The 26,585-nt window shown below is 44.5% G+C and overlaps 1 protein-coding gene across 1 annotated transcript; it reads right to left on the bottom strand.

Annotated features, from left to right (window-relative positions):
- Nucleotides 1-2,996: 2,996 nt before the first annotated feature.
- Nucleotides 2,997-25,164, bottom strand: ubl3a (ubiquitin-like 3a). Its single transcript, XM_037467178.2, has 5 exons — nucleotides 24,441-25,164; nucleotides 7,653-7,761; nucleotides 6,541-6,627; nucleotides 5,671-5,748; nucleotides 2,997-4,949 (listed from the first exon to the last, which is right to left on the bottom strand). The coding sequence occupies exons 1-5, from the start codon at nucleotides 24,474-24,476 to the stop codon at nucleotides 4,897-4,899; spliced, it is 363 nt and encodes a 120-aa protein (XP_037323075.2). The 5' UTR covers nucleotides 24,477-25,164; the 3' UTR covers nucleotides 2,997-4,896.
- Between the last annotated feature and the right edge of the window lie 1,421 nt (nucleotides 25,165-26,585).

Here is a 26,585-nt window from a genome sequence, read left to right on the forward strand (position 1 = left end):
AATCTTTTTTTTTTACATTTCATGATGTCACAGGGGAGGATTTCCCTGCAAGGCTCAAACCACAAATGAGTGTGGATGGTGGAGGGGAGAGGAGGGGGCCGGGTATCTGGCTCATTAGCATTAAGACCCCAAACGGGTCGTTTTGAGCGGAGCTGTTTCAGGAAGCCAAAGTTTGTTTCAGATATTTCATTCAGATCACAAAGAACCGTATCAAAAGGGCATAATCTGGATCCTTTGAAAAACCATAATATTACTACTGAAGTTAAGAGGCCAACATCGTCCTCATGAAAATCTCCACTTGATTATTTAAGTAAGAAATCAACTGGTTTAATCTCCTAAAATGCATCTGTGCGTTTTAAGTCAGCGTGTCTGTGAATCGCCTTTCTTCATCTTTCCTTCTTTACCTGACGATGACCCCTGAGACAGGCCTGTAGTCCGCACTCTCCTCCACAGTCTTTTCCCCACACTGAGCCACCCTTTCACCTCCTGTCTGAGAACGAGGGAGATTAAGCAAACCCTGGGTGAAGAGAGGCGAGGGCATTGTGCTACAAGCTGCATTGTGCCAAACGTTGAATGGCACGACATCCAACTGACAAGTGATCCGTCATTTTTATTAAAGAAAAAATGTGGGAAAATGAAGACGCCTGTCTGTCCGCTCCTTGTCCTGCTTTTGCTCAATCTGTATGAGTCCAATCATGCTTTAATTCCTAAATAAAAAAGGTATCATGCATTCAGTGGCAGTGTCTTGAATGTGAATATAATATAATTATCTATAAGTCAAATTATTGCAAAATGAATGTGAAATATAGCAGGAAGAGGGTGAGTAGAGTCTTAGACTTTGTCATATACAGTATGACATTGACATGATGTAACATATTTCTCCAGTCATTGTTTTGCAGCAAAATGTGCCTGCTGTGTTTGGACATGATGTAAGACACTGATATTAATATTAAGAAGCTGCAGACATACTAAAGATGGCCTGTTAAAAACTAACCAGAAAGAAGATGTACTACAGATGGTGCACAGAAGACTTTAAAGGAAATGTCCTTTCATACAGAGGTGTAGAGATGTAATCCGTCTTTGAGTCAAAACACAACGTTGTTTGTCCTTGTGCCGCTGAATTTTGATTTGATTCAGTGGACAGATGGGGAAATCGCTCAGTAGCCCGTTCACGTTATTCTCTCCATATGATATTGACTTCTTTTAAAGTTATAGTAGGTTCCTTTGAATATAGAAATGAACTCAATAGTCAGTTAGATACAAACATATTTGGAGTGCAATGATTAGAATCATTCACTTAACCTACCATGTAGCACTTGATGGAATATTTCATCCCGAGCACCCTCTGCTGTCCGTCACTGGGCAGCAGAGCTGCTCTGCAGGCGTTCAGCCACAAGATGGCGACGTCCTCAAACCTGACACGTGGGCCAAGCAGATAGAAGTGTTTGTCTCATGTTTGAGTGACAGTATCCCGTTCATATATAGCTCTATGATCCCAACAGATATTAATTCAACTACATGTGTCAATGTTGTTTTTTGTGCTTGCCTCATTACACATCGTGTTAAAGGGGGATGCACGTAACCTGCCACGCATATTTACAGTCTAGCTTTATACCCTTGTTGATAATATAACGTATTAATACGAATGATACTCCAAATTGTTTACGAATGAAGACTCACTATACCCTTGACACAATAGTGTGTCTGTACAGAGAGAGACTGGTGTGTTGATCAGAGGCCGGGCAGCAGCAATGCCGAGGGGCTCCCTGTCGCACAAAGAGAATGTGCAGTTGTGAATGGTGTTACTGTAACCGCAATCCTCTCTGTCGCCATTTAGACTTTTAAATAGTTGAATGTGTGTGTGTGTGTGTGTGTGTGTGTGTGTGTGTGTGTGTGTGTGTGTGTGTGTGTGTGTGTGTGTGTGTGTGTGTGTGAATGCGTGTGTGTGAATACACAATAGTTGCATTCATGTCAATGAGGGGATTAAAAGGGAGCAGTGAAAAACTACACAGGAGTTCAGTGAAGTCAACAGAAGTCCAGTCACAGCTGTCATCTTTTATTAAAAGTTCTTTATTTAACCACTCAAAACACTCATGAGAATTTAAGAGATTCATTTGCATTTTTTTTAACTGGGTAAAAACATCCTCTGGTGATGTAGCATCTCTTGTTGGTTTAGTGTGTCATATCTGAACTTTATATTCCACTCTTCTTCCTGCTGCACTTTGGCCGACTGAATGTTGTGAAAACTTGACTGGAAGTGACTTGACAGGATCACATGGTTGTCAAGAATTATGCAATTTCATTTGAGCCATCAGTGATTGTCCTTCGTGTAAATCGACTGTCAGGTCTTAACTGACAAGCAACAACTTAAACAATAGTTGACTTAAAGGTGGTGTCGTAATTACTTGTCAACCACCGTCAGAATCGAATGAATGACAGCCAACCCACAAGAAAAAGAGTCCGCCACACAAAGCTGCTCTCTTACCTAAGTCCTACTTCCATTTCTTTCAGTGCTGTTAAGTTTTACTTCTACTACGTCGCATTTCTACCTGAGCCCTTCTTTTATTACATGTATTTGACAGCTAGAGTTACTTAACAGATTAATACTTTACACAAAGCACGCAACAATCATGTGGCGGAATGAGTTCAGATTGTTTTACTTATATACATAAAACATAATGATAACATTTTGCAGTGATAATGGGTGATTTAAGTGGCAAGTTAAGAAAACAAGACAAAATGTGTCAACCACACATCACTGGCGAATAACTAATAGCTACGTGTGTTGTTGTTGCGTAACGATGGACATAACAACAACTGCAGGAAGTCTCTCGTCACCGAGTTTCCCAAACGACTGTTAAAGAGTCGGCAGAAATACTCCCGTAGTCGTAAAATAAAATATTATCGATCCGTCTGTTGAATATGTTATTGATTGTAGGCTGTCCGTGTCAGGTGACCCTCAAAAGACGTATACATTCAGACATGACAAAAGGCACTGCACTTGAATAACCTTTATTTAGTTTACAGATGTATTCCATTTTGGAGTTCGGATGGGGGCAGAGGGGGCAGGGAGGGGGGAGAAGGGGGGGGGGGGGGCATTAGTGCTATTTACAATTGGTTTGAAAACATTTAGCTCTGTACATATTTGAACCCTGATCAATATAAACATATTTTTTTTTAAGACCTAGTGCTGTTACATAGCGATTCTTTAAAGCAAAAAAAAATTATAAACAAATGCAAAAATAATAATAAAGAGCGCAGATGAAAGTAAATAAAGATACAGTCTGTTGATGATTAGGGAAGTGATGCTGCTCTTAAGCGCAAGACATTGTCAGCGAGTGACTGTGAACTGGCTAGAAGCTAACCCAATACACAATCATAGACTACACACCAATATACTGTGTATCGACGAGATTAGATTGATCATGTTCTCTATAGGATTCATATTAAATATACTCTACACCTTACCATAGTGTGGAACAATAGTTCCATTGGAAAAATATAAAATTAAACAATAAACCTTTTTATACATTTGTATTAATCTGATGAAGGAGCCCATGCTTTGGTTGTGCAAACTGGACTTATTAATGCTGAGAGAAACTTGAAATGAGACCGAGGAGCGAATTAAGACGAATGAAGATGAACATTTTCATTCCGAATGAATTCCTTGCCGGTTTCAGAGAGATCCTTCACAATACTTTTTTTATTTTCAAAAAGGATCACAATTGCAAATGCATCAGGGAGGGAAAAAAAACCTGACGCAATGTTTTATTAAATCACAACACTGGTCGTTCAGTAATATGCGTGTGACTGTCAAAACACAGTCACAAATATCATGGACAAACAAATAACCAAAACAAGACCACCAGCACGGGTTGTTGTGCATTTGTTTGTCCGTTAGGCTTTGTTTGGCTCAGTATATGGCGACTAAAAGACGCGTTCGCCCTCTACAGCGCTCAGCAGGAGAAAGGAATCATTTCTCTCTTGTGACCTTTGAGGGCACATGCAGAGGAGGGCAGTAAAAAGGACACGTGTGTGTGTGTGTGTGTGTGTGTGTGTGTGTGTGTGTGTGTGTGTGTGTGTGTGTGTGTGTGTGTGTGTGTGTGTGTGTGTGTGTGTGTGTGTGTCATGGTTTGAGTTGAGTTCTCTTATCAGGCACATCTGAGCTTTGTCTGCTGCACCGAGGGAGATCACACAAGCACATCTGGTTGGATCTGTAGACAGGAAGTCATAGAGTGTGTGTGTGTGAGTGTGTGGAGGGTGGGGGGAGGGGGGGTAATTGTGTTGGCGAATTGTTAGTGGTTAAAAGTTCTCAGCGGTCTGAATGAGAAAACAAGGCCACACACACACAGACTTGGGCACTGCATTACTATAATAACCAGCTAGTACGAGGAGCTTTAAACAGGCCGACTGAGGATGGTTGGACGTGTTGTTTGTGTGTACTGCAGGTACGTGTGTGTCTGTGTGTGTCTGTCTGTCTGTGTGCCAGAAGGCTTAAAAAAGGTGTGCATTAAGAAAAGAAAAAAAGATCAAAAGAAAAAAACACTTGCAAATCCAGTTCATCCACTAATTTATCAGTTGAGACAAAGGAATCAACTCTAAAGTGAATCCATTTCCTGCTCCCTACTGTGTGTCAGCAAGCAGCATGAGCCTGCTGTTTTTCTAAATGGGTGTGTGTGTGTGTGTGTGTGTGTGTGTGTGTGTGTGTGTGTGTGTGTGTGTGTGTGTGTGTGTGTGTGTGAGGGACAACAAAAGGAAAAGGTGTATCTGTATGTTTGTCTGTATGCAAATCCGCATTGTGGACACGTTTCAGCACAGGGGACCAAATGGGTCGGTCCAACATGTTGACGTGGGAACGGAGGAGAGGGATGGAGGGACGGTGGTGGCGACGTGTGTTCACAGAATGACACAGCAGTTACTCTCCCCGGTCTTCTCTCTATTCCTCTGACCTGAGAACACAAACAGACAACGTCATCATCCAACAAGGTGTTATGTCGGCCTATCAAATACATGCAGGCACACATTCCCGGTAGATTTACTCTAATGGTTAAATGATAATGTAGCCGTTATATCCTGTCTCGTAGAGCAGGATTTTAGGGTCCGATAAGCCTTTAAACCTGTGGATATGTTACTCAATCCAGACTGATTCAAGACTAAATGCTTAAAACTACGACAAAACCTCATGGTAATCGAATCAGGAGCTTTGTTCCGCTTTTAAAAGTAAGCGACGGCGACTATCATTGTTACTTCATTTGTAACTATTCAACAAAAGCGTGGCTCTATTGTGGTACGGTAATAATGTGGTGGAGCAAAAACAGTGTTTTTATAGACCACAATAACCATTTCTCTCTCTCTCTCACACACACACACACACACACAGAAACACTAGCAAACTCTAGACTGTTTGTTTGGTCAGTCAGCCCTTCCACTACACGGTCACAAACAGGAGACCAGTGACCTAATATGACTTATTTCGGTTGTATATTCTACACAATGTGCCGTATCGTAGGGATACACATAAAGGGGGCAATCATTTGCAGCAGTGGCTGTTCCTGACACAGTAGACCTGTGTGTGAGGGGGGGGGGGGGATACATAGTGTCTGGCAGCACAACATTTAATGTTGCTCGGCATGTGAAAAGGCCCGCTGAAAGGGAAGAAGGGACGGTTACCTTGGGAATTTGGCTCAGGCAAAGTCTCTCTGGCAACTAAATGCATCACTGTGGTCTTCCCCAAGGGCAGTTTGAGAGCTAGTCGGGGAGATGAGAGAGAGAGAGAGAGAGAGGGGGGGGGGGGGGGGGAGAGAGGATGCAAAGGTTATTCTGAGAGAATCATTAAGTTAAAATAATAAATAATAAAGCTGTGGCATTTTGTTGCAGAATAATCTCTTCGCCGGTGAGGAAGGAGCCTGATAAGGGGAAAATAAATATAACCTTCCAAAAATAACTCATTAAGCTGTTTAAGAGAAACCTTTGGAAAGCGTTCACTTTCAGTAGGACTGGGAGACAAATCAATATGTGTGTCGATGACGCGATCATGTTATTTATGTTGTCCGAATCGATGCTCGTCAGAATCAGTTATTGACAGATGCCTCTTTGAACAGGAAGAGCTTGGGCTCAAATTGGAACACAACAAATGCTTTGAACACTACAGCTGTTATATGTATCGTCCCTTCTGTGATGTAAACATTCCTTTGCATATCTCAATGTTGACAAAAACACGAGTAATTCATTTCATATAATCTATATGTTTTGTTATTTTAAACATACCCTTTCTCGTCTCCTTATTGTGCTGCTTTAGGTCTAAACTAATGCCTAAGGTCTAATGCCCCTTATCCCCTCTCTTCTGCGTTTCCTCTCTCCTCCCTCTCCTCCCTCTCTCGGTCAAAGCAGACTTGTCCGGAGCACTGAGGTGCCTCTGTTCCGCTGCTCGGGGGAAAAGAGACGAGAGCAGCAAAGAACTTTCCTAGCAACTCGCGGCTGTGCATTTGTGTGATGAGGGTTGTTGTTTTTTGGGGAGTTGTACTCTCTGTGCTTCCTCACCTCCTAGTGTTACGTTGCCGTGCAGAAACCGGCCCTGGTAGATCAGCCTCAGGATGTTAGGACTGCTGACCTGCTCTTCCTCCCAGTCTGAAAGAAGAAAAAAAAATCAAAGAAGGGAGGCTGGGGGGTTAAATAGAAACACCGACACGGAGGGAGACTACGGAAAGGGGGAAAGAAGGAAAGCAAAAGACGAACATGGGGCGTGGCCTTCGAAAGAGCTACAGACAGGAAAGTGAAGGCATTAAATGAGAAAACGGGAGGGGGGGGGGGGTGTTGCACAGCAGCAGCGTCTGGCAACCAGATGTTTGTCTCCAGCTAAACGGATGGTGCCGGACTGAGGGCCTGCTCTGGGTCTCTGTCTGAGGGACACACAGATCCTCTTCAAGTTCATATGTGTAATTTTATATATTTTTCGGGGATGTGGCCCTCTCCAAAATGTGGTTCTAGCGCCGTGGGAAAACCCGATTTGATTGGAATTCCATCAGTCGTGCGGAGGCATCCAGGAAGTGGGTGTACTACAGAAGGGAGGAGGGTGTACCGAGATCATAATCAAGTCGAAAGGAGGCGCTCCCTCTAGTTAACCCACGGCAAAGATTGGCACGTTCTCACACTGCTACTTTGACCCACATGCAAGTCAAGAGGCAGCGGGTCTGCTTGGGTTCTGAGAGTGAGACTGAACCCCTCAGCTGATCTCATCTTTAGCTACAACAAGAGCCCAGATAAATGAGATCACCAGGCTTGATGCTTTAGCAGCTACATCTTTAGTTATTACAGCGTGTGCAAGCAGCTGTGCTTATGTGAGCTTATGGTTTATTCAAGACCAGGACTATATCATTTATCTGCACAATGGGGGGGGGTTAGCAAACGTCCCAGTATGTTTAACTTAACCTCGCACACCATAAATCAGAAGTCAGTTGAACGAGCATTGGACCGTCTAAGTGGTGAGTCGGTAGTCAGCTTGACAGTGAACAAAAGGCCCGTGAGACTTCATTAAATGAATAATGAAGAGGTACAGATAATACGTGGCTGTAGAAAATGAAATGCCTGGATGACCTCAGGGCGATTTAACGTTGTCATTGTTGCTACCATCATTCCTCAACACAGCTACTCACCCATCGGCCAGTTGTCATAGACGTGTTTGGCAATGTCGGCCGCGGAGTCGTTCGGAGAGAAGAGGAATTCTTTCGTCTTCCCGCTGACTAAAATAAGCCGCAGGTTTATCTGCAGAAAAGATTTTTAAAAAGGGGAAAATGTCTGTCAGAAAGAATAAAAATCAAATGGAAGGAACACAAGGAACTGTCGTGTGTGACATTTAACACAGTGAAAAACTCAGGAAGCGCAAAAGTTTAAGTGAATTCATTTTGTAGGAAGTAGGAGAGGGATACGAGTGTCCTTCCGCAGGATTAAGTTCCAGATGTCTCTCCAACTTCCTCCTCACATTTCTCTCCGACCCCTCGTGGTCTCCTTCATGGTCTTCTGTACAATTCTCTCACAGTCACCTTCACCACTATTGATCCAGGTGTTTGTTAGTCTGGAGTTTTATCACATTTACTCTATTTTATGAGAATCCTCATGAGATAAAAATTTAAATTAGCTAATTTTACTGTAAATTAGACACAGTATGCATTTATTGACGATTTTTTTCATTTTCCATGCCATTCATTTGATTTGTCGCTTTTTAAGGTTGATTACCTGGGAAATGAGTGCACTATTCGACCCTAAAAAACATTACTAGTAGTGTAGAAAAACAACGAAAACAAATCACAATATCTTGCACATTTATTCACTGGAAAAAGTGTGGACTTCAGCTCTGCTGAGTCAGCGTACGGAAACCGGTTGGATTGGATTACTCTCACTCACAGCAGAGACAGTAGCGTTGGCATTATTTCTCCACCTTAATAACCTTAATCGTATCTGGTAAAAGTCAAACATTTTTTAAATACTGTGAAGGACCACAAAGCAGCGACCTAAGCATTATACACTAATAGTCAACACTTTTACCCTTCAGTCTTAAAAATCATCATCTTCAACATGCCAACTGAAAAAAGAAAAACTAATGACTTGATTCCAATTGATTGCTTCCAATGAATCACACTCAAGACGGGAGGCCCAAATATGTCTTTCAGTAGTTCATATCTCACCTTAAAGACCCCAAATACTGTGTTTAGCAGTAGTACAATATGCCTTTAAGAGCGCACACAAACATCACAGAACAAAGGTCTCTGGTGTGTGTGTGTGTGTGTGTTTGACTTGGCTGTCTGCATTTGTGTGTCTGGCTCGCAGTGCATGCGCGGAACACGCGCACGTGTCATTGTGTTTCGACCGGGTTCCCTCGCGCCAAGCGTCCGTCGAGCAACGCAAACGTATGTACACAGACACAAAGTCGCACACAGGGTCAGCCGGGGCGATGTAACGCAGCGCAAACACCGACGGATTGAAACAGGCGTCTCTGTGAGCGTGTTAGCAGATCAGCTTATGGGGTTAAAAATGGAAGGGCCACGTACGATCACACCCAGTGGCCCTAAACATGGACCCAACAGACGCTCATTTAAACGAGTAAAGCCGCCCCCACGGGATCAGACTTTATATTTATATGTACAGATTTTAGTGAACCGTAAAGGGTTAAAAGAGCCCGCTTCATGCAATTGCATGTGTGTGTTTCCCGCCGCGGTTCACATGGGACGAGTTTCCACCATGGAGGTTGGCTGCAGATGATGAAGCGGGAATGTGCGGAATGTGGGCGATTCAGTGAGCGGATGTGCAGCAAGTCGTCCCGTCTGCTGCTGGCGGCTCTTCACAAGCACGCCGACAACGAGGAGCGCGGTGGAGAGGAAGACCCTTTACCGAAGCAAAGTCTCCCTCTCTCCCAAGTGCATCACCTGGCCGTTACCGTGGCGACAGCCGCTGGTGGTTGGCTTGACCCGATGACAGCTCGAAGCTCATACCGTCAAACGTCTTCTGTATGAAGGCTTCGGCGGTTTGCAAAGCGCATGGAGAACTAGAACATGGTGAATGTATCACTTCCCCAATGTGTGTGTGTGTGTGTGAAAGTATTTGTAGTTGTGAAACGCCCCGGTGAAGCAGAAGCAGCAGCAGCAACTTCTGTTCCCGCGCCCATCTGTGGAAAATGAAACCTACAGAAACGGGCTTCTCGTGCATGAAAGAGGGCACACAGATCACTGCGGACATTCTTTATTTTGCCTACATGTTTTATGATGCTCCTACTGCTACCGGGATGTTTGAAGGCACAAATGTTCTGTAACAAAGCAACAGAGTAAACAATCTGCTTTTCCCGATGACAACGGCCAGTAATGTACACGTGTTGACGTGTGTTTCCAGGCGTGTCATTTTAGACACATTACTGTTCCAACTAAGGCCAACGGGGCCAACAAAAAAAGCTTGCGGGATCTTTTTTGTTTGTTTTGAAAACCCAAAAACTCTTTGTCTTGAGAGGGGGACAACGGCTCCAATGCGCACTACAAGCATGTGATCCTGCCTCCCAGTAGTGCCATGGTGCAAACATGAGAGGGAAGCAAACCCCTCTCGGCTAAACACTGTTTGGCACACGGTGGAGAGCAGGAAATTCAACGCCGTCTATAATTATTCCTCCCCGAGTACCACTCCCGACTGTTCCTCCAGGCGACAGAGTATGCGCTGTGTTTATAAGTGCATTAAAAGAATATTGCTGCTCTTTGCAGCAGCCAACAAATAATGGAGAGGGAAGCCTTCCTGTGGGAATATATTAGGCTTTATATGTAGTCTGTGTAAGGTTGGCCGCTGCTGACAGCGTGGATGTCTGACTGCAAGAATGAGTTTTTAACTCGCCTATCAAGCCAAAGAATGTAGTTACGTAGATTACAAATCCCACATGAATTATCAGTGGTTGTTTTGTTATTAGTTGTAAATAAGCGGGTACGTTGCGGCTTGTTGAACAAGCTGTGAACAAACAGACAGAAAGAGAAGAAGAGATGGAGAGGGGCAGACAGAAAGACACTAGTCAGATTTTCCTAATTAGTCAAAACTGTTAAAAGAAAATGCTTTTTAGCAGACACAATAAGAGCTACTGTGGTGATGAACTGTCATTAGCACACTAATTCGCTCGTGGAGCACATTGTTTTTTTTAATGAAAAAATAGCCTGAAAAGAAATCCCAATCAATGTACGTGATGGCACAGCGTTGCTGCATGAAGCTCTTCTTCTTCTTCTTCTTCTTCTTCTTCTCAAGTCAGAAGCTGGAGAGAAAATAAGCTCTTTGAAGTTGTCCAATAGCCTAATTTTGAGTTTGAGGTAAAAAATAGATTATTATGGTTTTCTTTATTTGTGAGAGTTCCTTTGTGTGCTGACTGATAACAGCCAGAAGTAAGAGGTTGTGGTCTCAGTGTGGGTGTGATTATGTGCGTCTCAGTGTTGTACTGCATTACTGCAATCAGTTTCTTAGACTTCTTTTTACCGCACCTCAAAGTATGTTCCTGAAAATAAATCTAACACTTTACTAACCGGAATTAAACAAACACAGTCAACCAACTTTCATCTGAGAAGGAGAAGGAGCTGAAATATGTTCACATTTTATAGAGCAGATGCTGTCCTTTTCACTGCAGTAATGTTCTCAAAACAAACAGCAGGACCTTGACCCAGTAGAAGTGTGTTTGTTATTAACTTTACCATCTTCTTATGGCACTTATCTACTATGCTCCTGTGTGTCATAGTTTGTTTTGCCCTGATTAACGAACAACATGCACCATATGCAAAACGTATCTGTTGTTTCCATGAGGTGCAAAGGTTGAGGAAACAACAAGACAAAGCGTTAGGTATTACAATGGATATAACAGAACATTAACAGTGTGCATGGAATATTTAGGAAGTAACTAACGTAAAGCATGTGATCCTGGAACGTCTAGGGCCAATTCCCATTGGGCATAAAACACAAACCTTCCCATTAAGGCTAATAATCACATGAATCATTCAAGGCGCCCTGAAAGCCAACACCACATACCTTTATCCGATTGGCACTTCCTGTGGCAGAGGCTGCTAATGGCTGCATCCCAGCTTTATCAGAGCTGTTAAATGAAGGCTTTCTTCCTTCAAGAGTAGCATCAAAACATCCTGTGGCCATTTACTTGCACAAAGCAATGAAACGCTCCGCTTTCAGCCCTCGAGCAAAAACTAAATACACGTTCGTGCTATGATCATTAGGGAAAAGTCATTGTTCGATGGTGAGGATTTCGGTGTCTTCAACTCCTCTTTTCAGACTTTAACTCTGACCCTCAACGTGTCGGTGGTGCTGCTTGTGACAGAAAATGAGCGATTGGTGGTACTTCTGGTTGCACACAGCTGCCCCATCGTTCCTCATCTCGCCGTCTTTCTCCCCCTTTTGTTCTGTTACTCAAAAAGATGTGTCCTTTGATAAGCCGACATCCTCATCACAAGCGCAGCTCTCCTCTCCTTCCTGTCAAACCGGCGTGATCGGCAGTTTCCTGCGCCCCGCCAGTGACAGCTTGCTCTCCATCCCTCTCTCTCTCTCTCTCTCTCTTTAAAAACAGATAACCCTTTAATCAATCAGCTGCTTCTCCTCGTTCAAGAAACGGGTTGGAGCGCCCTTTCCTGCTGTCATCCCCCCCCCCCTCCTTCCTGGCTTTCTCCTCTGAAAAAAACCACACGCCTCACTGCCGCATTCCAGTCTCCTGACAGGCGCCAGGTATGCGCCTCTGATCACACGTTCCTCCTGTCGTTTCCTCTTTGTGATCGCAAAGAGCTTGACGCAGGTTGGTCTCAAATGGCCGCCTGCCGCCTCTCTCCCCGCGCTCGCTGTCTCGCTTCTCCACGGTTCAAAATGGCTGTTCAACACCCCGGGGAACAATGAGTCGACGTGACACTCGTGAGCCGAAACTGAAGTTAATTACTGTACTGTGTCGCTCTCACGCACGCACGGGCGCGCCCTCCCCACCCCGGACAATGATTGTTGGCTGAATGTGTGTTTAAGCCACTCTTAGCTAATCAGGGGGAAGATAGAAACTCACACATCTAACTTTTATCAAACACTCTGCGAAAAGGTGTGTCAAAAGAAAATGTATTTCCAAAATGACTAAAGAGTCCTTGAGCATAAAACACATTTGGGTTTTACAGTGCGAGCAGATTATGGATCATTAACTAAACACGGTGTTTTAGGCCAAACTAAAGCAGGCTTGTCTGAGACTGTTTTGACACCTGAGGTTACAACCGTCTTCTACACCATGAGTTCCTCATTTTGCTCTGCTCGACACACATGCATGCACGTACACGCACACACACGTCTCAATGCTTTCCGCTTTGCATCTGAAGAAAAGGAGCATGTGACTACTTTGTGTTTCCACTTTTAAGTCCCAAACAAGTCATCGGGGATCAGACGTTACAGGACAGTATTAGATTTAAAATTGTTACTAACTTTTAGTTTTCATTATGTGTCGCAGGTGTCTGCCACCACAGACACCTGCGTCCTGATCACATGTGGTGAGAGGTCTGGAAACACGTCACCTTTTCTACCGCAGACTGGTAGTGACCGCGGGCGTCTAAAGTCCAAAGTATCCTCAGGTATGAAGCTGCTCACCGCTAGCCACCGTTCTTCAAGACGCACACAAACGCACATTCACACACTCTTCTCCTAAGTGACCAGAGAAGACGAGAAGAGGAGGGAAACGTAGTAAAAGTGAGACAGAACCAAGAAGGTGTCGCTTGATTTGATTAGATTCCAATCAACATCCCCATTCCCACATCGGACCTCAGCGACGTACCAGGAGAATTCTCTGTTAGAGGGGAAGAATAAAACAAGACAACAGAGTCCTGTATTACACATCACCTCCAAAGTGCTGATGCTGTAGCGACGCCCTGATAGTGATGACGAGGTCTGATGCCAAAGGGGGCACAGAGGAGGTTTTGGATGCGAGCCTGTGGAACTGAGGGGGGGGAGGGGGGGGGATGAGAAGCGGGAGCTCAGAGAGGATTGAAAGAGGGAGCGGCGAAGGTCAGGGAGACGCGGCGGGCAGAGGGAAACGTGAATGGGAATTCTACTTGGTTCCTTCAGGTCATTCATTCAGCATCAGCTCACACACGTTCGCTCGCACATGAGCAATGAACACAAGCGCTTTCACGCACACTCAAAACGATCGCCGTTTGAAGCCGTAGGACAAAACGTGAAATCGCCCTTGTAAGCTTAATTCGATTCCCCCCTATGCCTCAGTCAGCGTCTAGAAATGCGAGTCCTCTTCTCCCAGAGACCTGATATAGGATGGAGAATGGTGGATGAATGTCATAAAGAAGTATGGGTGTGACGGTCTGTGGTCGGTTTGTACGGTTCGACGCCCTGGTGAGCCACACATTCATTTCACAATGTAACCATCATAGAGTGAAACAATGGTTTTGCTGCTCATCGTTTCATTGGGCAAACTGGATTCCGTTAAAGCTTTCCAATAGCAGAGCCTTGTTGTTAGGACAGCGAGTTACGTTAGCAGCATCATAGCTAACGGCTAACATGAGGAGGTTCCATTCATTCATACATTCGAGCTTGGAAATGTTCATTCAAAACTCGCTCACTGAATAAAGTTATTTAGGGCTCAATCTAACAAGACATTTAGGAATGAATAGGACTTTCATCTCTTTAGTATATAGTGTTTCAGCTTTTGTCTCGGGTAAAATGTTAAAAAGCACTTTGAAATACTGTAGCACAAGAAAAATGTGACTGGAAGAAAACATGTTGTTAGTGTCTAAGTGTTGTTTAAATCGCCACTGGGCTGCATTCCCACTCCATTTCGGTGCGGTACCGTTTCACAAACTAAACTGCAATTGTCCCCGCCCGCGCCTCAATTTTCTCCGGGCTCCGACCCTATCCCAAAAGGCGGAGGAGCCACGTGTCGGCGTGCCGCTGGTGTGAAGGGACCACACAGAGGGCTGGCGATCCCCGATGAAAGGACCTCCTGTCCTCGACCTCCTTCCATTTGCTCTGCAGCCGTCTGCTCCTCCTCCTCCTCTCACTTCCGTCACAGTGTGTCGAACTAATGTGACTACCTCCCCCGTGTTTTACCAGGCCCCCCGGTGTGTCAAATGCCCCCCCGAGTCACGTTAAGCATCCAGATGCTGTTGTCCCCCCCCCCCAAGAGAACCACATCCACTATGTGGTGACCTCTTTTTCCTCCCCCGCCTCCCCCTCACGCCTTTTTTCCCTGTCCAGTCCTTTTCCCTAGGTGGTCCCCCCTCGCCTCCTCCTGTGTAGCTAATGCCCTGCTGGAAGGATGATTTATAACCCTTCTGCTTTTCCTTCACATCACACTACTCTGTGTAGTTCATGTGCACAACTAAGCATTAGAGCCATTATTGAAATATTGTTCTTGTTTCCTCATCAATTGATTTAATACATCTGTCGCAGCCATCCCCTAAACAATTTAGAAAAAAAGAAAAATCTTACAGAGAACAACGTGAAACGAGAAAAATCTGATTTACTGGCTGTTTTGTTTTTTTGCTGAAGAAAGACAAATGTCTTTGTCCGTGTCCTCCGATCATATAAAGGCTTAGCAGACATGGAATGAACTGATGTAACATGGGGGAGAGAGAGAGAGCATCATCTTGAGAGAAAGGAGAAACGTCTGGGAGACATCCAGTTACATCTACAACACTGCGTTTTCTCTTTCTCCCCCAGAAAACAGTACTGCCCTGCAGTCACAACGCACGTGATGAAATGACCGTGTGTGTGTGTGTGTGTGTGTGTGTGTGTTGGAGAGAGAAAGGCCATAGATAGAGACTTCTGGCAAGCAAAAATTCCCCCCTGTGCTGGAATTTACCAGATGGCACCGGACAGATTCAACCAGAGGTATTACCACTAACACACACACACACACACACACACACACACACACTCTCTTTGCCTATTCAGGAAGGAAGAAGCATGCAGTGCCGGGAATAGAAGCAGGTTTACGTGCAATGAAAGCTTCTCATACAGTTAGAGGGAACATGTGTAAGAAGCAAACAGTAAAACATCAGATATATTAGACACATTGTAATTAATCATATATGGTATATAAACACTAATAATAATATGAATAAGATTATAGAGGGGGCATTACATCATGTGTAGTGTGATCAAAATCTAACAGTCTCCAAACAAAAAATATCTTGGTGAATGGTCAATTTGATAAAATGGTGTATTTTCAATAAGGTCATTTAAATGCTGCACTATATTCAGTTGTAGGTACAACAATCCAATACAGTCACAACAGACAGACTCGGCCCGTGTTTTTGTTGTGCACGACAGGAAAAAGGCGGCCTCAGTCGGGAGACAGTGGAGGCAACCGTTCACACGAGCAACAACAGGAAGGCTCAGGACCAAGAGAAAGGGGGGGGTAGGTTGGGAGGGGGGGGGGGGGCGCCCAGGGACCCAATCAAGATCTTTGACAAACATTGTTCCACTCCGAGGAGGAAATAAAAAAAAGACGTCATAACCGGCCAAAGGGTGGTGTTTAGCAGACATTTTGTAGACATAATTAAGAGGTCTACAGCCATGTTAGATAGTATGATTACTCCTTTACATCCAACAGTTAACAGCAGCTTGCAAAGGCAGCTTAAAAAAAGATCAAGATCACTTAAGCCATGTTTATTCAACACTAAATTTAGATTTAAAAAATAAAACTGGACTAATGCACCTGCCATCTCTGAGCCTTCGGGGGTTCTGGTGAGCCTTACACAACACTGCTCTATGAACCGTAACCACACCGAGGTCAGCTGACTGAGCTGTTCTGTGACGGGCCGAGTGGAAGTCAGCCCAACGCCGCCAAAACATGCCAGCCTTATTCATGAACAAACACCGTTGTTGTGGTTACCGTGTGTTTAGTCAAATGATCTCTGGCCCACAGAGGGCCACTTGACAGACATGTGTAATAAAGCTGAACACTGGGTCGATATCTGACGTCCTCTTTCTGAGTCTGAGTTCTGCTGGTTCCCTAAAGATAAAAAGAGTGCTTCCTCATTTCAAGAAACCCAAGAAACGTTCCTGTGCAAGGTCCAATGCTTTATTACCACTAGCTCAAGCTCACGCTCACGCTCACACACACACACACACACACACACAAAACGCCTGCTGGGACGATTAGATAATTATAGTCAAATTGCTCCACAGCATCTAACATGCAATGATACATTTGTGCGAGACGGTATGAAGGCCGAACTGACCCTCTCTATGCTCGCCTTTTCATTCACACCGACACTCTTTCATTATTGATGTCCACCATGTGAAACATTTGCAGGATGATTAGTGTCCGCACAGAATGTTACCAAATCCCTAAAATGCTAAAGCTGACTTACGTTATCAGCTGAGGATTAAGGCTCTAGTTTAGTTAGTTCTTGGTATATTTGACACACAAGCTTCGCCAGGATGACCTCTGGAGATGGTTACCTAGCAACAAATAGTCAATTCATGGTGTTGGGAAGCCTGGAAACCCGCTGGTCAGCTTTCTCACATTTCTCGGCTTCACTGGGTGATGAAACAACCATATGGGTTATGGTCTTACGTTTTAATAATTCAATCTTTGTTATTGAGAATTATTTATCAATGTATTTATCAATTACATTATTTATTTATCCATTTTGTGTCACTCAAAATGCGACATCTTTTGGTTTTGGATTGAACAAATTTACATTTACATTTTTTCCTGACATTTGAAATTGTAATTCTCAACTAAAATGAACGGATGGAATGATTATTTAAGCCCCACAAGCAGCAGCCCTTATAGCTATACAACATGAAGGATTTCAAATATTGCTGAGTTGAAATACAAAGACGGTCGTTCACACTTTGAAAAGCTTGCTGAACATCCCTGGGAGGGAACAAGTCTGGGTTTAAAAGGCATGTACGTGCGATCTAGAGGCCAGCTGATCCTGTTGGAGGAGCCCGTCGATGAGGCCTGACCTTTGGATGACTGCTCCGTCGCTAATGTCCGCCCTGTCTGGGACCTAAAGACTCTAAACACTGGCCCTCTGACTCCTGCCGGATGGGTTGTCCGTCTGGCTGCGCTGCCACCAGGACGTTCGGATACGGACACCGATTTTAGGACTCTTTAATAAATGGCAGCCAAAATGTATCTTGAAGAGGGACAGTTTATTCTTGTTAGCTGGCTGCCCTGGTGCCCCCCCCCCCCCCTACCCCACCCCCCTACACCCTCCTCCCCCACACACAGTCACAGTCTGTGCTGGCAAAGGCGACGCATTAATATAAATGTCCCGTCAGCTGGAAATTGTTTCCAGGGCAGCTGAAAGGCTCCTTTTATTGAGCTGGTCAAACACCACCCCTCCCCATCCCTCGATTCTCCTCCACACACTCGCATTCGATTTCTACTCAACATTTAGACCTACAGGGAGAGAGAGGCAGTGTTGTCACACATCTATTCAAATTCTTGTGGGAAAATGACAGCGTACGGAAAGACCCCATCCTGAAACCTCACCATAAAAGACTCTATCCGAGTTTTTCAATTAAATGAATGGCTGGTGAACAACTGAAATCATCACAGGGAGAACCATGATTTAGTCAAAGTAAACTGGAAATAGGAACAGGTGACCCCTGAGTCTCCATTAATGATTGGCAAACACTGCCTTCTAATGAAATCATTTATGAGGCATAAAACGCTTCATGCAACAAAAGACAAATGAGCCAAAAGGTTAAACACACCGATGCTTTCAGGTACTGAGAACAGTATGAAAGTAAAATCATCACGATGAGCTTTCATTTGGCCGTCCGCCTTCCTCTCCACAACTTAAGAGTCAGGACCAGGAGGTCACGTCCGCTATTGCTTAGTACTCATTTTTAACCTTCCACATTGACATATTAACAGCCACCAGAACAACAACTATCATTTTTATTCAATAAACAAAGCAAATCAGGGGTTTCCCCCCAGCTTTTTGGTGAATAGTGGGACAAACAGAGATGGAGACCACAGGGCCACACTGCGCCCGTATGCGCAAAACAACGCCCTTTAAAACACAGCTCTCGTTTTTGTGGTGTGCGCTCTTCTACAAATTTCTGGGAAAGCCAAAAATGCAAACACGTCACAATAAACAGGAAGAAGCGCCGCTTTCTTTTTTTTGTGCGCCATGCAAATGTGCACACGGCTCATAAGCGAGATACTACACTGTGGCTCCAACAGAAGAGTGTCCTCACTTTGCGTCTGTCCCGCGGGGTCCAGCATGTGGGGCGAGGAACCCAGTGATCAGTGAATGACAGAGGCCCTGCATTTGGGGCTCATTGCAGCTTCTCGCCACTGCTTGCAGGATATCAATGTCCAAGGGCTTAAAACAAGTGTGTATTCATGGTCAAGAGGGTTCAGGGCCGTACTCAGAGGGTGTAGTCCAGAAGCTTTCTCGTCAGCCAGGACCTCGGGAGCCCCGAGGAACAGTGAAGTAGTTCAACACATTCCTCCGCTTGAGCAAAGCCATACCTGCCAATGTTGACTCCTGAAAAAAAAAAAAGATGGGGAGGGAAGGGGGGGGGGGGGGGGGGGGGATTTCCAGGCAGAATAAGCCCTTATCCCAGCACGCATACACTGTTTTTTTTTTTTTTTACCCTCACAGACCCATTCAGTCTTCTAGCTGGGCGGATCAGAAATAGAAACCAACAACAAAAGGAGGTATGCTCACGCTTTCCAACCGTGTGAGCGAAATCTAATAGCTAGCTTCATCCTAAAGATGTAATCTCGCTGGTTATTATAGTTTGCTTTGTGTGGTTCCCAGCAGGCGGGGTGAGGGGGCGTTGGGGGGGGGTCTCTAGTCATCTCACGATTAGATTTAAGTCTGATTCCAAGGGCACCGATGCAATTATGAAACGATTATCAATTCATCCTTTTTATTTAAATAAAAAAATAGATGAGTTTACTTCCAAGCATTGCAAAGGGAACCAACAGAGAGGAAATGGGCCTGCAGCAGCAGCAGAGTCATTTGGCATAACAAGCTTCCCTTATTTCCCTAATAAATAATGATATAGACAAATCCAAAATTTAAAAAAATAACTCTTTAGGAAACGTGTGGCTGAAGTGCACATACAGCCACACGGTGCATGTTTACGGTAACACGAGATTCTGTGTCGGAGTGTTATCTGAGCCCACCGGATGGCATTCTGTGGATACAACATGCTGGAGCACTCACACAATGCCTTGTCTGGCGACATAAAAATAATAGGAATGTCAGAAAGTGCTGATCGTGCAAGATTCACACTAATAAAAAAGGGAATAAGGTATATCTTATAGTAGCCTTGCACTACAGTCATTTAAATGTACAATAAACTCTATAGACAGCGGCGGCTTTCCCATGGTCCATCATTTAGACTACCGAAATCAAATCCATAATTGGATATGCAACAGCCCCCTGTGGTGGGCTACGTTTCTCGACGTCACTGTGACGGAAAGGAACGCGGCCGTGATGATTAGAAGCGATCGACTTACAAATGCTAAATCGACCCGGTCACAACTGATGGATTCACAGTAAAGCAGTTTGGCTTTGAATACATCTCCATTATAAGTCGAATACACGGCATGTTTATGCGAAAACAAAATATTCCCAACTCTCAGGTTATACTTATATTTCTGATGCAACAATCTTCCCCACCCTCAAAAGGGGGGCCATGCATCTACCCATAAATGCTCTGCTGGAACAAACGTGGCGGATGGAAAAAGCCGGCGTTGACAGGTATGTGCAGCAGGTGTCACGTTTCATGCGGGGCACTGCACGGAAGCACAGACACGGGCCGCGCTGGAGGCTACGCAGGCACACAGACGCAGTTACATCACAGCGATCGATGGGGCAGAGGTTCTCAATGGGACTTCCTGTTGGTGTGTCCGACATTCATCAATACAATAGAGTTAATTCTACACGTTGACAAAAGGCTGCCGGACCGACACCTCAACGAAGCGCCGATGCTGAACAACACTTTGATACAAGTGATATACACTTTGCAGCATCAAAGCATGTTAGACACCCATTCGTTTATTTTATTATTATTATCATCATCAATCGTCAACTCGTTGTACAGCATTTCTGAGCCGCCTCGTTCCACAATTTGTCAGCATTTCAGCTGTGAGTCATCGGTGCCCCGATCTGCTCGAAATGAATATGTGAGTAGTCCAGGACCACTCCGGCATCTTCAGAACTGCTTTCAGAACTTTTCCCTCGCGCCGCGGCCTACGTGTGACAACATTCGGAGTTAATATGCATCAAGCCCTGCGCCCGGTGATGTAATCCTGACCTGTGACTCAGACCTGCGACACGCGGCGCCCGCTACTGCGCACACACATATTCGCCAACGCGCTTCATCCAACTGTCGCGGCGTTAAAAGGCGCTCTTTCTGGCAGCGTGTCAATCAAAGGCCCCGTTGGCAGCTCCCGCAGGAGGCTGACGTCGCGCCCACGCCAACCTCTCCCTGTCTTGAGCTCCTCGGTGTCACGAGTGCTGCGCTCAGCTTGAAGTTGGGGAGGAGGGACGGGGAGGGCGGTTTGCAGCGGCCGCTGTGCTTTCATATGCAGGCAACACACCGCTGACCTCCGACCCGCAACCTTTGACTCCTTTGTGTGCGTGGGTGGGTCCCCCGGGGGACTCGAACAATGTGGGAATGAACTATAAACTGCTTTCAAAGCACCGTCATGATAATTAGCCACACACAGAGTAGCAGAGGTGAGCAGCTTGAAGCCACATGCTGGTACCCAAAGAACACCATTCTGAGATGATTTACAAATAAAACGGTTCATACATTTAACGTCATTTTTTGGCTTATCCGATGTCAATTCTTGCGGTGTTTCCCTCCCGCATTGCAATACTACACTGACATTTAAAAAGACATCCCATTGGGCTTTAGGAATTAGTCCCAACCTTTTTTTTTTTTTACTATTTTCTGACATTTTACAAATAACAACTTTATGAACGTTTCCCACAAATAGACACCGGCGGTATTTTGCAACAATGATAATTGACCCCACAGATCACAGACATCATGTGGTGCTGCCTGAGCAGATGAATGATGAAAAATTTAAAAAAGAGAGAGTACAAGTGATCGATCAATCTTTTACAAAGCTTTGGTTCCTCCGCAGTCTGGAGCTCATGATCCCACACACTCGTCAATAAAACCACATGGTGTGCAAGGAAATTCAGAAACTATTTTATTTGGTTCATTTGTTCTGTGATGTCCACCTCCAACACGGATCACCAAACGCCGCTGGACAGTGTGTGTGTATTGTGTGGTAACCGTGCTTGTTGGTTCACATCGTATCGGTACCAGACGTGTGACTGTACGACTTGAGTAAACACTTCCCAACAGTAGGAGACGACGTCACAAAGTCATGGTTGCAAGTAATGAATTAATTGACTAATAGTTGCAGCCGATTCTCACTTGAGAGAAGAAAAAAAAGCCGTCAATTAGCACGGCAACACAGGGTTGATGAAAACCTGACAATGAGGGCAGTGGAAGCGGGTCCTTTTATCTCCACCGAGACGCTCTGTTCATCTGCTGTCAGCTCGTTGTCACACACGTAGCCGCAGTGCGACCGGCCCGACCATTACACCTACTCACGCGGGCGGGCATCCAGACTTCAGATCAAAAAGAGTCCCGCTGTTGCCATGGGAACCATTTCGAGCCCCGTCAGCGCTTCTGCGATCCACCCCGGAGCGAGGCAATTAGCCCTCCCTCCCCATCCTTCACTCTTCCTGTCCCACCACACACCCCCCCCCCCCCCCCCCCCCCACACCTCCCTCCTCCTCCTTCTTCTTCTTCTTTTCAGGATGGAAAAAAAGCCCTCCTCCATCCTCAAGAGGCATGACTATTCCTTCCCTCAGATTCATTCACCCACAATGTTTAGCACCAGCCATCTCCTCTCCTCCTACTCTCGCTCCCACTCTCCACAGCTTTTATAAGTGTGACACACACACATACACACACACTTGCTCATTTCCTAGACAGAATGAGGGTTGATTTTAACAACACAGTAAGAGTTAAATGCACATTGTTGATATTTCCCCAAATTTCTTCCGGGAAGGAGCCAGAAATGTCTCACTTGTGTGCGAAAAAGTGACCTTTATGTTTGATAAGATGAGATTAAAGACAATTAAGCAAATTACAATTACAACAAATATATCAAACACTGCTTGAGAGTTGGCAGTTGGAAGCCTCAGACGCACACGCGTGGATAGCAGTGTTAGGAAAGACCGTCTCTAAACTTTAGATCTAGATTCAGCCACCAGTCATAAGAGGACCGTTCCACGATGTGATTATATCCACGGAGAGTCTTTGCGATGCTCTATACTTAGACACTTTATATGACCGGACCACGTAGAGGCCGGCTCACCTCTAGCTTCCACGCCGTGTTATCCCAACAACATGACAGACCTGCTGTCCAAGGGGATCACAGACTTGGACGAAGCAGCAGGGGCACAGCCGGGTCGGCTGATCTGTGCAGCAGAGGGGCACATTACGAGGTTTATCCTTTCTATACTTAGACTCGGAATTATTCCCAGAGCAGCGAAGATGACCGACACAGGGGGATGTATCATGTCGAAGACTGGCTGAGCCGAATTAAAGTCCTGTTACACCACTTTTAACAGCTTGCCCGGGAGGTGCCGACAGGAGGCCTTTATGACCAGAGTTCATAAAGCACACAGTAAGCCAAAACAAGTCCTAAAAGGACAGCGCCTTGGGAAGGTAAGCTGATGAAGTCACCTGAGGTCATAGTTTAGCCTCCTTTAAAAGCCCCACTACATCAGTCTGTGTGACATGATGGGGTTGTACTAAGCAATGAAATTACCGGTCAATGTGCACTTGGGAGCGGGCAGGGGAGCACCTCGCCCTTAGATATTTCTTTGTCACTGACATAATTGACCAATACTTCTGCAGCGACTCACTTAGGCCATGAATACGTTTAAAATACCGACAGCAGCCCATGTCCATTTCCTGAGGCTCAGGTCGCCCTTTTAATCCTTAAAGCAGTGATTCTGCTGACCAACAGTGTGAAAACAAGATGTTTTCAATACAAACGTATTAAATGAACATCAACCGGGCATTAGTGTCATAATGCTGAATCCAGAAGTTTAGTAATTGTGGTCTATTATGTAGTTTACTCCCAAAAAAGTATTGTGCATCTGTTTGAAAACAATTTTCTCCAATAATTTGCTTAAAATGGGGAGTATAGTAACTGGACAGCTGCACGCTCAAACCACAATCAAACCTGAAAAACTGCTGTACTTTCTGATAAAGCAACATTCAAAAAATGTAATAAATAAATAAATACACTGTAGAAGCAAGATCAACCAAATCAAAGGTCAAAAACCATTAAAAGTTAAACAATATCAAGTTTATGATGATAGCTGATGACATGATAATAACAGATCAAATAAAAAATTTAATGAAAACATCAAAAGCTGAATGACAGCTGCAAGTCCTATTGGTTCAATTATTTAAACAATGCCAACGATATAGAACCCTCTGGTTGGTCATTCGCTACGAACCCACCAACTCATCACAATATAAAAGTAACTCAAAAGAAATGATATGTAAATGTTTGATGAGGTCAGACTCCCATTAACATCCTGATGCAAATCAGTGGAAAGTTTCGTAATCAATAGCAGGCATCAGAGGAAAATTTTCCTCATTTATACATAAATACATTTAAAAACGGTTCATAAGTACATAAAAAGGTACACAAGGGTTCAAAATAAGGAGAAAAACAGTGGAAACACGAGATGAGAACAAAGTTAAACTGTCAGTTCACGAGCCAAGTCGACTTTCTACTGTAGATCCACCGGCCCAAACTTTGATCACTCTTCCATAAACACGACGTCACACTGGATCCATACATACATCAGTCAGGTCACCTGGAAGGAAATGAACGGATTTACGTGGTCAGATTCTCTCACCATGTCCGCCGGAGTGCTGCTGCTGCTGCCCGTCATCGTGAAGCTTCTCCCGGTCCTCCGAGGGGTTCACACACGACACCACGAGCCGGATATCGCCTCCTTCTGATTTGTGTCCGTCTCACAAACGACGGACGTCGCTGTCGGGGTCCTCGAGCAGGAATCGATGAAATCCCGGGGACTCTCTCCGTCTCTCTCTGTCTCTCTTTCTGCGATGTCGGGATGTGTGACCTGCGACGCTTCTTCCTCTCTATTGCACAACCGTTCCGTCGATCATTTCCCACACAAACGGGGACATTTGCAGGAACGGTTAATGTTAGCGGGACACGGTGCGGACCCGAGGGCCTCCTCCGACCCTCCACACATCAAGAATATCCTGCCTTTAGAAGAAATGGGTTTGGGTTTTTTGTTTTTTTTAAAGGTGCCTACGCCATGCGAAGAGAAAAACAAAGCCGACACTGCTGGCACATCCGGACACGGCTCTGTTCCTCTCTCGGTGAGAAAAAAAAGGTACCAAAAAAAAAAAATGTTTATAAAAGATATCCGCAAGGTTTAACGGTTACCGTCCTCTGGTGAGCTCGCGCGGGTCGGAAGACGCGACGCGTGAGGTGGGAACGTGTCGTCTTTAAAACGGGAGTTTGTTGTGGTGGTTGTTGATCAGACGTCGCAGACTGCGTCGCTGTACCTTTGCGAGCCGTTCAGCTGTCAGCCTGCCGCTCAAAGCCAGCGGCAACGCAGCAGCGGAAACACGCCCGGGACTTCCGGTTGGTAGTTAGGAAAATGAAACCACTTTAATAATACAGTTATATGTCAGCCTGAGAAAATCATAAAAAAATAAACTGCTTATCATGCTTTCCATACAAGTAAGGAATTGAAGAAAAATGGTGAGACGGTAGATTTCTGTGTCAATGATACTCCATAGCACCGTTCTGACAGTGAGGGCACATACATACAAAAGGAGAAGGTGGTAAAATGGAGTCACATTCACCAAACTCTGCTTTGTTAAAAATTCAGAATATTCAGCGGTTAGATACCTGAGTTGATCACATTAACTTAAATTAGCATTTCTTTTGTCAACCGCAACAAGTAAAGTCCCCCGTGTTTGTCGTGGCATAAGAACCCGGTTGTTACTGTTAAATAAGTCCTAATTAAATATAAATATAACTAAGTCTTTATAAATACAGACATAGAGGTCACAAAATGTACTTCATCAAAAGCATCAAAAGTTTAAGCATGCAGAGTCTTTGTTACATTATCATTTTATTTATATGTATTGGAACGTAAGCTGTATTTAGTGGTGTGGTTGGTCAAGCTGGACTTAACTAAGATAATACATTTTCAAATGAGAATTGACTTTGTTCAATACATTTTTGATAGTAAGAACATCGTGAGACTTCGTGGTCTTATTGTATTTAGACGTTTCATTTATAGAATGCGTTTTATTTTGAAGTCAGAATTGTGTTATATCCGGGTTTAGTATTTCTCAGCGTGCCGCTTGATGAAACCCCTTCAAGAACATGGCGCCAGTCCCCTGATGGGTGATTCAATAGGAAAGTAGGTGCTGTAAATACTGGGATCATGAGGGGGAGAGAGTGCAGTTTAGGTGGAGGAGTGACTACACACAGGCTGGAGAAATGAGTATGGAGAGGGTCTTTTTCTTGCAAAAAGGGACTCAGATTTTAAGTGGGGATAGAAAAAAATCAAACCTTTTTCTAACTAATACTAAAGTGATATTCTATTCACAATTTTTAAAAAGGGCTAGAAAGCTTAAAGACCAGGCTGTGCTGTAAGCCCCGTTAGATCTGGATTCAACGTCCTTCAACTTGAGTCTACTGGATTCATAGTGTATGCAGCCATGCCAGGTGATAGTTGGTCTATTGAAAGTGATCAGGGTCTTAGATGATAAGACGAGGGGAAAAGGTGGCTCACCTTTGTGTAATGACTCAATCAATAAATAAGAAAATCAATACCTGGGTCTACATGCGCTGTGACAGAAAGTGGACAATGCCCCGCAAAGCTGGAGAAACACAATTTCAGGTTGGTTGTGAAAAAAAAATGTTTACATCAAATACTTTTTGATAGTAGTATTACTATTTCTTCATACAATATCAAAAGTACTACACTGATTAAATACATAATAAAGTAAGC

This window comes from Pungitius pungitius, chromosome 16, assembly GCF_949316345.1.
Source record: "Pungitius pungitius chromosome 16, fPunPun2.1, whole genome shotgun sequence".
Classification (NCBI taxonomy): domain Eukaryota; kingdom Metazoa; phylum Chordata; class Actinopteri; order Perciformes; family Gasterosteidae; genus Pungitius; species Pungitius pungitius.

What these genes read in the sequence shown, in the direction of transcription:
- ubl3a (XM_037467178.2), bottom strand. Translation starts at nt 24,476, where the DNA reads ATGACGGGCAGCAGCAGCAGCACTCCGGCGGACATG. An exon ending in CTATGACAACTGGCCGATGG is followed by an intron (nt 6,628 to 7,652) that starts GTGAGTAGCTGT and finishes TTCTTCTTTCAG; the next exon opens with ACTGGGAGGAAGAGCAGGTC. An exon ending in CGGCAACGTAACACTAGGAG is followed by an intron (nt 5,749 to 6,540) that starts GTGAGGAAGCAC and finishes CTCCCCGACTAG; the next exon opens with CTCTCAAACTGCCCTTGGGG.